Genomic DNA, 12,518 nt, shown 5'->3' with positions numbered 1-12,518 from the left:
ATGCATATCAACTTTTTGACTAATGCTAATAACTGAACACATGGCTTTCTTTGCTGCAAGTTTTCTTGGACTCCTGCTTCCCTTAAACTTATACTGTATAATATGCTTGTAAGATCAAAACTGGAGTATGCTTCATTAATCCGGGATACGCCGACAAAAAACACAACTCTCATATTTAGTTGAAGCCATACAAAACCAACCTGTACATTTTATTGTAGCTGCTTATTCCCATACCGCAAGCATATCAACAATTAAAACTTGCCTGCAATGTTGCATGAAGAAACCTATTCTTGGAGTGAATTATTGTTCAGCTTGATATCATGATATTGCTGCATGGTTGTTATTTAACTCTGCAAGAGAATGGTCCTGCCATCCTACCAAGAGTGCATTTCATGGGTATTACTCTCTTTCTTTTGACATTAGTTTATGAGGCTCACAGATATGTATCTGTGTCAACAATAACACCTGGCATCTAATTTTGTGCAACATGCACTACATTTAATCAGATAAAAGTTGCATGTTTTGTCTGTTGGACCAGTCTGCTCAGTGGTAGGAGGTCGAGACCACAAATGAGAATGGCTGGCCAAGATCTGTGGTGTATGTCCCGTGTTATGCATCTGACAAGATTTCATGGTGGCAAGAAGACATATCAGACCTGATGTGATCTTTCTAATTATTGTGCACAGAGTTATCAGCATGATAATATCCTTAATGCTATAAAGAGTACCTCCAGCAAGCAGTCTATATGCTTATGCCTTTTTGTTGCTTATGGCAACAAAATCCAACATCCTTTGAAACATGCTCACTTGCTGTCTGATGCACAAAATGAAGAACGCTGCCTTCTCTAAATTTATTAGCAGCAAGAAAGCCACTCTGGAAGCAATTATATACATACACAGCAACACACACTAAAACCTACAAATGGGAGAAAAAACACAAACTAGGCTAACAATAAAAGAAACCTGACACCCAACAAGTGTTACATGTTACTCAAGTATGCACATTCAACCTGAGTTAGAGAGATAGATGGTCGACTCCCGCACTCCTGTGCATGCATGTGGATATGTTAAGCCTCAGCTACTCTTTCTATATCATAACTATCCCCATGTTTGTGAAATCTGGTGTACAACTGCAAGAACAATGATGGCTTGAGAGGTGGTTCACATTTCAATGAGTTCTATAAGGAGGATGCATCAACTGTTCCAGCCAATGTACACATTACCAGATGAAAACAGCCGCTTATAAACAGCACAACACCATACAGCACAAATTATATATTTGCCACGTGTTATTAAACTTACATCATTAAAGTACATTAGAATTGGTGCTAAGGCTGGTGAACAATATATGCATATACTTTAAACAATCATAAATAATGCAGGAGCTTGGAATATGATTGGCCATTCTCGGAACTGCTTTGATAATACAAAAGTCAAGGCTTTGTTTTTGGCATCACCCACTTCAATTCGTTTTCTTTCTTTTTCCAATTGAAGCATTGGCAAGGTTTGTGCCATGCGCTTCGACAGTGATTTTTTCCTTGTTCGCGCACGGCCATGACCATAATACAAGAAAATCGCCCCAGTAACGCAGTGGTCCCTGCCTACTTTTCCATATACTTTACCGCAATACATTACGTATGCTTCACCGCATAACATGACTGTATTGCGGCAAAGCTGATTTTATGGCACTGACATTATGTAACGGACCTTTTGTCCTTCTGCTGCTCGCATGAGCATAAGCTCGAAAAACCACAAAATAAAGACTTGGCTCGCTGCTGGTTGATTTCTAGCTAACATTTCGAGACGCCCACGTTGTTTACAAAAAAATCGGCGAAGTTTCTCGCGCTCGGACGCGCTTCAAAAGGCAGCGTGCACATGACCACCTATAATTAAGGCAGTCATAAGCGGCAACGAAATCCACACAAGGTACATCAACTTCCACAAAGCTACTGGGCAACGCCATCAATAACTGGCACACGGGCCACCCAGGAACTGGCAAACGCTGCGATGACATCCACACAAACCACGTCGCTTTCCACAAAGCTATTGGGCAACACGATCAGTCACAGGCACAGGTGAAGTCCGCAAAACACTACATGGGCAGAACTACTACGGCCATACTCAATCACTTCGCCACAAGCTCTCACATTTAACGACATCAAACAGCTACAATCACTCCTCCACAGCCACGGACACAGGCGAAGACCGCACGGGCAGAACGGAAGCACCGATTCAGGGCTCGATCATGGCTCGATCGTCGCGTTCATCGCTTTAGCGCCACCTATTTAAAAATAATATACGGAGCCAAGCCAAACCATTATTTAGCGTCTATTTGGGTGAACCTAACGCTTTCGGGCCCTAAGCGTTCGAACGACCAGGGCACGATAACGCTTACCCCCCCTTTCCACTCCTGCGACCGGGTCGCAGGAACGGCGGCCGCACAACAAACCCTGCCAGCCGCTACCGCAGCGACCACATCGTTCACTACATAATGATGATGATAATTTTGCTAGCGCTATCTCTGGATCGCATACTTTAGTTCACAATGCCACCGCTATTCTTATTTCCGTTGCACTGTGGAAGGTACAGCTTCCCTTCTGTGCCGTGGTTGGTTCGGTTCGTAATTCTATATTCTATGGTGGCGTTCAGGTGGATGGCGGCAACCGCGCACTTGTTTCAATCTCCGGTGTTGTGAAAATGTTCTCGCTTGTTCAGATGACTGTGGCAAAATTCCTGAGAATTCAAGCATTTCGAAGTTGCTGCTTGTCGGCAACGAGTTCGCGTTCGTGCGCTGACGACACGAGTTTCAGGAACATGAGCGTCGTGCTGGACGAACAGCGAGCAGGTCCTTTGCGGCGGTCCGCCGTGCTACGAGTGCAGCTGCCATGTTCCCTCGCTATTTCGGCCATCGGCGACGACTTGGCAGCGGTGACCGCGAGGCTGATGGGCGCTCGGCCGCAGCTGTTCCTTGGCGGCGAGTCGCCGATCGCCCTTTCGATCGACGGGACCGGCGCAGGTCATCTCACTGTGACCGGCGTGCACGGAGGAGGAGGAGCTCAGGCGGCGCGGCCGGACCTACTGTGCCGTCTGCGCGTGCCCTTCATGACAAGTGCGTGCATACAGTGAGATTTCCCTGCGTTTTGCGAGTTGTGCAGGTGCGTGAAAAAAGAAAAATTGTATTGCGATTAGCATTTTTAGCCTACTTCAGAAACTTTGTGTCTACTGGCTGACCTGTCTACCTAACCTCTTTGCGCCACTGTTCCCAGTGACGCAGTTTGTCTAGTAGCTTGATCCTCTAGGTGCGTGCTGGCTGCTGTCTTGCCGAGAAAACGACATGGGCCACTGGGTATTGCTGCTAGCATAATGTTCCATACAATAACTAGAGGGAATTGTGGTGCTGGGAGCTGTGGGAGCTGCCAGCAGGACAGTTGAGTGCATAGGGTTTTATACAATAATTACCAGAAACAATTCGGGCGCTGCGATCGTGGAGCCACCATGGGAATGATGGGAAGTACATGGATTTGTCTGATCTTCGTTCTTGTAAATTGAGACGTTCATGTGGCTTTGTTTGTTTATGCTTTATCTGTCTTCATTGACCGAAATTTCAGAGCGATCTGTACTTTTCCAAGTGCAGAATACTCTGCCAATATGCACAATCTCTACTAATTGAAGTTGCTCAACCTCACGAGGTGGCCATATTGAAACGCCCAAGCGTCTCAACGCGCAGGCTTGCCCGCAAGAAATTCATAAGGGTGTTCTATGCCGCTTGTCATGCAGGCGTCTGTGCTGTAATGGTTTCAATGTCGGGCCCCTGTATTGGAGGTCCTGTGTTTGAATCCTGCTGGCTGACAATTTTAATGTCTGTTTAATTATGTGATACACAGTACTATGTAGAAAATGACAAATCTACCAAGTGGCCGAGCCATTTGAAGCCAGAAGGACGAAGTTTAGGCAAATCCACGTTCTTCCTGTAATTACCATGCTGACTGAACCGCCCCAATTGCAGCTGCCATAGAGACTAGCGCTAGAGTTTCCTCTAGTAATTATTGTGTGAAACTCTTATCGTTGAGCCAGCATGGGAAGGATGATACAGTGGCTAGATGGGTAGGCGTTCCTAGCAGTGTTGTTCGCTGCTCCTCCGCATCATGACTGCAGGAGTGGCACTGCAGTTATAGAGGCCTGTTGTATATAAAATAATCGACCTTCACAGTAAATCCTGAAAGAAAATGATTAAATTATGGTGAGAGAGTGCATAAAAGTGTGGTGTTTCTTACTGCAATGAGAATATTCAAAAGCGGTCATTTACATCGGCTTTTAACATACTGACTGCACAGTGCATTGCACTCCTGTAGTTTACTTAGAGGTTTAGGGAGCGAAATGTGAATACTGTAGGTGACGTTTGTGAATACAAAGGCCTGCAACTGAGTGGAAGTGCTCCTCCAGCGAGAAAACTAGTCGGAGATGCACCACTTACTTTGCGTCATATTGTAAGCTCGGCTACAAACATGCAAGCTACGGGTTAAATATCACTGAATTTAGTGCCACGAGACCCAGAACTTTCTGAGAAACGCGAGCTTGCACATGGAAAATGTTTGAACTGCATTAGCCGTGTGTGAGCGCCACTTCAGGGAGCATTTAATTGAGTGTATTTTGCAGATTATGAGGGTGTACCTGCCGCTAATGAGTGACACTGTTCCTTCGATCCTACCCAGCGCTCCAGCTGAAGAAACTTCCCATAGAATGAACAACCAACACCTTAATGGGATGGCAGTCGCTAAAATAATTCTGAAGAGACAGTTAGCCAAACTTGCACATGCGCTTCGAGCAAATAGGGTGTGAATAAAAATGATGTGTGTGTTTAACAAGCGAATAGTGAGCATTTGTACACAAGTAAGGAAGTGAACCTGTTGAAATATGGTTGACAAAATTATTCTATGCAAGAAGCTTGATGTTTTGGCTAGTACGACAACAAACATAACATGCCACGCAGCAGTATAAAGTACAGATTCAAGTGAAACCACCGCAGTTCAAAAGAAAACGACTACTGTACATGGACTGTAGCTGGTAGATTTTTCTTCCTTTTTCCAGCTCAAACCTTCTGGACTAGTCACTTGTGAGCAGCACAAACTTGAACTTATGAACAGCGTCATCAAGCTAATCCATTGCTCTCCTGCACTTCCTTGTGACAAGCAAGAACCCAATTGTCTCGTGAGCGTACTGCAGAAATGAAAAATCACGTTGCACTAAGCTACATGTATTGAGAGCATTGTGATGCGGTGCCGTGTTTCATTTAAGGCTATTGTTGTATCGCAGAAGCAATGACACACTGACACGCAGTTCGACTCAGCTGAATAAGGCGCTTGCTGCTGCCGCTCTTTATTCACTTTTGTGACGTCATAGTCAAAACCTAGCAAAGTTGCCGTCATAAAACTAGTCATGGCATGCAAGAGGCTATAGCATGCAAACATAACACCCCTCCCCCACATAGACAGAACATTATTAGCAATCTATTAATGCTAAAACATAGTCTCTCAAATTCCACGGAAAATTATGAACTCTTTGCAAACGATGCAAGCATGATGGATCGATGGCGGATGACGTCTGCCTCGATTCTGTGACTGGTTCCTCAACGTCTTCGGCCAGCACTGGTTCATGTGCAGATGTGTCATCTGCAAGTTGAACTTCTGCAGGTTGCAGCTCTACAACTTCACTGATTTCGGAAGTTTCGCTGCTCTGCCCATTGGTTGCGGGGGAACTCGGCAGGCTCGCTCCCTAGTGGCCATTCTGCGATCACCAGTTCTGGTGTCGTGGTAGCCGCACCAATCCAGTGCCGGAGCTGGTCCATATGGTGGCGAAGTACTCGGCCACCAGTAACACGACCTCATATGACACCGACCCCGTGGCTCTCCAGAACTGCTGCAATCCATGGCAGGCCCCTACTATAGTTGCGTGGGAAGGCAAGATCTTCTGCCTGGAACGTCTGTGGGGTGGGCACAGGTACTGTCAGCTGGGATGACCTGTCCGGAGCCCTGTCCGAATGCAGCTGGTCCAGCATAGTTGACAACTGAGGGCCCATTAAAAGTTCAGCCAGCGAACGACCTGTGGCCATGTGCGGGGTTATGTGCTGCTGTAGCATGAAATCAGCCAGTCGCTTTTCCTAGTTCCCATGGATGATTCGAGACTGCTTTTTAGGTCGTTCACACCATTCTCTCAGCCTGTCCATTCGTGGCGGGGTGGAAGGGTGCTGATGTAACGTGACGGATCAGATTTATACTCGGAAAACTCTTGAATTTGAGGGACGTGAATGGTGCTCTGTCATCTGAGACGTCTGGGTCCGGCAGTCTATGTGTCGCAAATAGCCTCTGCAGGATGCCAGTCACGGTGAGTGATGTCATTGATGACACCTGAATGACCTCGAGCAATCTTGAATACGAGTCAACCACTACCAGGAAGGTCTGCCCCTGAAACGGCCTGGCAAAACTGACATGTAGCCGGGACCATGGTGTCCAGGTGGTGAACTGGTGGTGACCCAGTTCATCTAGTGGTGAACTGGTCCCCGTGGCATCTCTGGCTGCGTCTCCTGACACGCCTGGCACCAGCAAACCCATTATTTGATAGCAGCATCCATTCTGGGCCACCACATGTAGGTATGAGCGAGTGTCTTTATCCTGATGGTGCCTGGGTGTCCTGCATGCAGGGTTTCAAGTACATTATCATCATCATCATAATTTATTATTCCCTTACGGGCCCCATGCGGGGTATTACATAGGGGGGGGGGCAAAACAATAATACAAACATCGAAGGAATGGTCATGTACAAAGCAAAAAAAGGCAACAACTGAAAAGACACTAAAAAGAACAGGTTCTTGCATAATTAGTTGCAAATATGGGTGGTTAGTAACTCGAAATTTCGAAGGGTTTCGCTCTACAACAATGGATTCCGGGAGCGAGTTCCATTGTTCTATTGCAACGGGAAGGAAGGATTTGTTGAAAGCGTTTGTACAAACTTAACTTTTCGGGCACCTCCTCCCTATCACTCCGCAACAAACAACCCATGTGTACGGACAGTTCATGTTGCTGTGGAATGAATGGCGTGGATTCGGCGCATATGCTGTCCCTTTGCCAGCCCTTCCATGCCCAGTTCAGCACATGGGAAAGGATGCAATCTTTGCAGCCAAGGTGGCTATGTCCGCGGCATGGAGCGGGGGCTCTGGAATCGTATTCAACAAAATAACGAACTATGCTAGCTTGGGCTCATCCTGGTGCAGTTGCAGCAGAGGCAGTCTGCTGAGGCCGTCCGTATGGACCAACTGCTGTCCATGTTGGTGGAGTAGAAAGTACTGGTAGTCATTTAAGAAAATACGACGAACGCAGCACACATGGTGACAACACTTGTGGTGTCCGAGTGTCGACAACGCACAACTCGAGCAGTGGCTTATGATCCGTGTGAATCTAAAATGGGCAGCCGTACACGTAATCGTGGAACTTTTTCACACCTGCTACAATAGCGAGTGCCTCCTTGTTGATCTGCATGTAGTTTCCCTCGGCAGTAGACAAGGTTTGTGAATAAAAAATGATTGGAGCTTTGGTACAGTCTGGCAATGGGGGGCTGAGCACGGCTTCAACACTGTACAGAGATGCATCGCATGCAAGGATCACTGGTTTCCTTTCGTCAAAATGTGTAAGGACTTGTTGGATGCCAAGAGCTGTTTCACACTGACAAAGGCACTCAGTTGCACTCGACCACAGACCCAGATTGCATGCTTGTCCAGGCGATGTAACGGCTCAGCAATTGTTTCCTTGCAGGGTGGGAAGGCGTGTTAGAAGTTGATGAGCTCCAGAAAAGCCTGCAGTTTGGTTTTGTTTGTGGGGTGAGACAGGTTTATGATTGCCTATCTATTGCTAAACATCGGATGGACTGCTTCGACATCGAGTGACGCGTCAGCAGCATGGATTTCGTAGTGGATTTTCCTGTACAACACAGTTGCTTGAGTTCATGCATGATGTAGCAAGAGCTTTGGATAAGGGTTTTCCTGTTGACTGTTTGTTTATATATTTTAAGAAGGCATTCGATGTTGTCCCTCACTCTTTACTTATAGAAAAATTAGAAATGTATAATATAAACAGTACGGTTGTTAACTGGATAAAGGAATACCTAAATTTAAGAAAACAGAAAGTTGTGCTTAATGGCAAAACATCCCGTGAAGTTGATGTATCCTCTGGCGTGCCCCAAGGATCAGTCATAGGACCGCTTTTGTTTCTTATCTATATAAATGATATTTGCTCTGGTATTTCATCGCAAATCAGGCTATTTGTCAATGATCGTGTTTTGTACAGGACTATTCATACTACCTATGACTGCAATGTTCTACAAAACAACCTGTACAAGATAACTGGTGCAACAAGTGGCACATGCTCACTAACTTGAAAGAAACCGTTCATATGCGTTTTTTGAGGAAAAGAACAACTCATGACTTCTGTTGCTCTTTAAATTCAACCACGATATTATCGGTTCAGGAGAACAAACATCTCGGTGTTTACTTCACACCTGTTCTTTCTTGGAGCCATCACATTGATCGCATCACAACTAAAGCATGCTGTGTTCTAGGTTTCCTGCGCAGAAACACAAAAAAGTTGCCGCTGCAGGCAAAGGTATCATTGTGCAAATCCGATCTGTTCCGGATTATGCTTGTGCTGTGTAAGATCCGTGGTTGGCACATGACGTGAACAGTTTAGAAAGAATTCAAAGCATAGCCGCTCGTTTTGTTTATTTAAATTACACCAGGAATTTCAGTGTTTTATGAGCAAAAGAAAGCCTCGGTTGGGAACCACTACAGCAGTGCAGGAAATATCTCTGAATGAAACTCTTTCACAACATATTCCACTCTTGAACAGGTATAGATCCCGGGAAATATTTTTCCAAGCCTGATTACGTTTCTCTACAGCTGGATCATGAAAATAAGAATAGAGAAATAGCCTGCAAAACTGAAGCGTTTAAAATGTCATTTTTCTCCAGAACCATAAGCCAATGGAACAAGCTACCATCAGATGTCACAACGATTCTCTAAATGTATTTTCAAACTCTATACGCCCACTGAAGTAAGATAGTGTTCTTGTGTGTACGTACGAGTATGAAAGTGTTCCAGGTACATGTTTTGTTTTGCCTGGTTTATTTATTGGTTCTTTGTTTCCTCTCCCCTCCCCCCCCCGCTGTAATGCGTACGGGCGCTGTGGATATTGTGATAAATAAATAAAAAACGGATAAGGAATCCCAGAAATTCCATGCGATCTGCACTAAAATTGCACTTGTTTTTATTGACTCTCAGCATGACTTCTTGAAATTGACTGAGGGCATCGGGGAGACGGTGAAAAAGCTCTTTACGCAAAGCACCAGCAATGATGATGTCATCAAAATACGGAATGACACCTGGTATGCCACGCATGAGGGTTTCCATCAGATTTCGAAAAATGCCGGGTGCGACACTGACCCCGAACTGAAGTCTTCGGCTGTCAAATGCCCCTTGATGTGTCACGATAGTTTGTGCGTACACAACTTCCTTGGTCACTGGCAGCTGCTGGTACACTTAAGCCAAGTCTAGTTTTGCAAATACCTTCCTACCTGATAGGGATGCAAGCAGGCAGCTAATTACCGGCACAGGATACACGCAGGGCTGCAGCACCTTGTTAATAGTGCACTTGTAGTCAGCACAAATGCGAATACAGTCAAACCTCAATATATTGAACACGGATATATCGAATTATTGTTTATATAGAACACTTTCTGTATCACCTGGAAAATTAAATGCATTTTTAATTATATTATTTCGAGCGGGTCGGACGCAAAATGAATATATCGAACTCCACCACCCCAGACCACGTGCGCTCTGTTGACATGTGGTGAACTTTCCTGCAACACCCTTGAAAATAGCGGTGGTGTGATGGGCGTTCCCGACTACTGCGTACTATAGCTGCACACATTGATCACGCCGAGTGCACCATTTGAACGTAATGGCGTACACACACGGCAGCTTGGTTAGTTCGATGTCAACGACACATTGCATTTGCTGCACTGACTCCTCCTCAGTGACACGCTCTTCACCTGCCGTGCCTCGCGAGGAAGGGTGGTTTGCATCCACAAAGACACGTGACAGCACGCACTCACTGGTCTCACTCATAGACGCCTTGGCAGACACCACTTAATACTTTGTTATTGACAGTGTTTAAGAATGCTTCGATTGACGGATGTGGAGATGGCAGTGAAAGTAGCGGCGAAATGAAGACATTGCCGAGGTTGATCCCGCAAGCACTGGTTTAGCCTCGTTCCCGACTTAACTGAGGCTGTAGCTGCTTTTGCCCTTCTTCACCGCTACTGCGGTGCAATAGAAGGCACTGGCCTAACACTTGTGGATCGTTTAAACTATGTTAGGGACGCTGTGGCTAAGCATGCAGTTGCTAATAAGAAGCAGGCTGCACTGCTGCAGTACTTTCACGCAAAGAAATAAATGCTTTGTGTGCTTTGTGTGCGTTCAAGTGGGTATTTACTGCGCCTCGGTGGGTTCATTGATTGATTTGTACAAGTTTTTGATGCGTTTTTTATGTGATTTTATATATAGAATTCTGGCTATATCAAACTATTTTGCGATCATTGCACTGTTTGATATAGTAAGGTTCGACTGTATCTCTGTTTGCCTTCAAAGGAGTTACAATAGGTGTTTTCCATTGGGCGTGGTCAATGGGCTCTAAAATTCCCTGTAGTATCAGCTTATCCAGGTCGGCATCGATTTTGGGGCAGAGCGCAAATGATACTCTCCGAGCCTTCAGGCGCACTGGTGAAATGTCCATGTTGAGAGCAAACTGCACCTGTGGTCCACAGTAACAACCCAGTGCTCTGTTGAATAAGGAAACGAAATCTCTGAATATATCTTTGCACGGAGCAGGCTGACATGTTGCACCCCGGTGATACTGATGCCTAATATCGGGAACCAACCAGACTGAGCAGGCTCGGGCGCTCACCTTTGACGATTACCAGTTTTAGTATCGTGTTTAAATGGTTGAATGTCACCGACTATGCTGATTTCGTGCACGGCAATGTGATTGTGTTGGTAATCTCTCATTACCTTATTGAGTGGTTGCAGCTTTGGAAGTTGTCCGTTTGGAGAAATCTTCCTAGCTGTGGGATCGGAAATGAGCGAAAACGTTGACTCCAAGTCCACTTCCATTCGGCACGCTGTGCCCTCAATGCTGATGTTGACATAAACCTTCTTGGTGGGTTCCGGCAGCACCTGAATGGAGCTTGGCGCACTGTTGTTGCAGTAAGAGATATTTTTGCAATAGGCGCCCTTGAATTGATTCTTGCTTCCGTTTTCCCAATTTGCTTGTGGGTCGGACTGCCCCCGAGAAAGACATACCCTGGCAACGTGCCCCGTTTTTCCGCAATTTCGGCACTGTGCATCCCTGAGATGCCAGAGATTGCGCTGATGTGGCCCGCCGCAGCTAGCGCAGGATCCATCCTGCAGTCTGTCATGGTCCTTCCGTGTATGGGCAATAGCTCGTAAACGTAGAATGCCCTCCTCCGTGTTGTCCTGCTCTTTGGCACTGTCCCCCATCATTTCTTGGTGCACTGGCTCCATTCGTGTTGCGGAAGTGCTAGAGCGGGGCAGAAGGTCAACCTCCCGATCCCCTACTTCTGCCGGGACCGATTCATCCATGGCGCTAGTGAGGGTCACCTCCTGTTTCGTTAAGTTCCTTTTCACCTTTTTGTTGTATAGGCCGAATACGAAACGGTCCTGCAATGCAGTGTTGAGGGCCGTGAAATTGCAGTACTGTGCTGAGCTCTGGAAGGCTGCAAGGTAACCGGCAGCCAACTCCCCGGGCGCCTTGCCAGTTCGGGTGGTTTCAGGGCAGGATGCTCTTGCAGGGCAGACAGTATTGTTGATGTGGTGTTCTTCAACTGTGCTGGCACCATAAGGGCCTTGGCTAACTTGAATGTTGTGGGCCGCATCAGCTCAGGAAGGTATACCTCTGCTTGTTGGCGTTCTCTGTGTCGTGGGCTTGCAAAAAGAACTAAAATCGTTGAGTGTAGACCTCCCAGTCCTCCGATCGAGATAAATTGAATGGCTTGATGTAGCCTTTCATGGAGGTGCCCATCAGACTTTCCGGGGGGGGGGGGGGGGGGGAGGGCTTTGTCCTTTTCCTTCAGTTGGCCCTGATGGTGAATCTGCGGTGCTGAACTCCCAGTGGTAGCATTCCCTTATTTAGGCACCTGTTCCATCCTATTTGCCAGTGTTGTATCGTGGAAGCGACAACACATTGACATGCAGTTCCGACTCAGCTGTAGAAGGTGCGTGCAGCCACTTGCTGTGGCTGCTCTTTATTTACTTTTGTGACGTCTTAGTGAGAACCAAGCAGTGTTGCCTAAATCATAAAACTACAGTTATGACATGCAAGTAGCTGTATCATGCAAACATAACAGCCATAGTTTGCTATAAAAGCTTGGCATTGCTGGTTTATGTGTGCAACC

The 12,518-nt window shown here is 46.3% G+C and overlaps 1 protein-coding gene across 4 annotated transcripts in view; it reads left to right on the top strand.

Annotated features, from left to right (window-relative positions):
• The first annotated feature begins 2,561 nt into the window (after positions 1-2,561).
• LOC126529714 (uncharacterized) overlaps positions 2,562-12,518 on the top strand; it is a 181,793-nt gene continuing 171,836 nt past the window's right edge. For 2 of the 4 annotated variants that reach the window (XM_055070016.2, XM_055070017.2), the window contains exon 1: positions 2,562-3,108. In XM_055070016.2, coding sequence (XP_054925991.1) covers positions 2,697-3,108 — 412 coding nt within the window. In that variant the 5' untranslated portion in view covers positions 2,562-2,696. The remainder of the gene's footprint in view (positions 3,109-12,518) is intronic. The other 2 variants (XM_055070014.2, XM_055070015.2) reach the window with 2 other exon arrangements.

The sequence above is a fragment of the Dermacentor andersoni genome, chromosome 9 (assembly GCF_023375885.2).
Source record: "Dermacentor andersoni chromosome 9, qqDerAnde1_hic_scaffold, whole genome shotgun sequence".
NCBI lineage: Eukaryota > Metazoa > Arthropoda > Arachnida > Ixodida > Ixodidae > Dermacentor > Dermacentor andersoni.
Note: the sequence above shows the minus strand (reverse complement) of the source record. Positions and strands in the feature narration are given on the sequence as shown.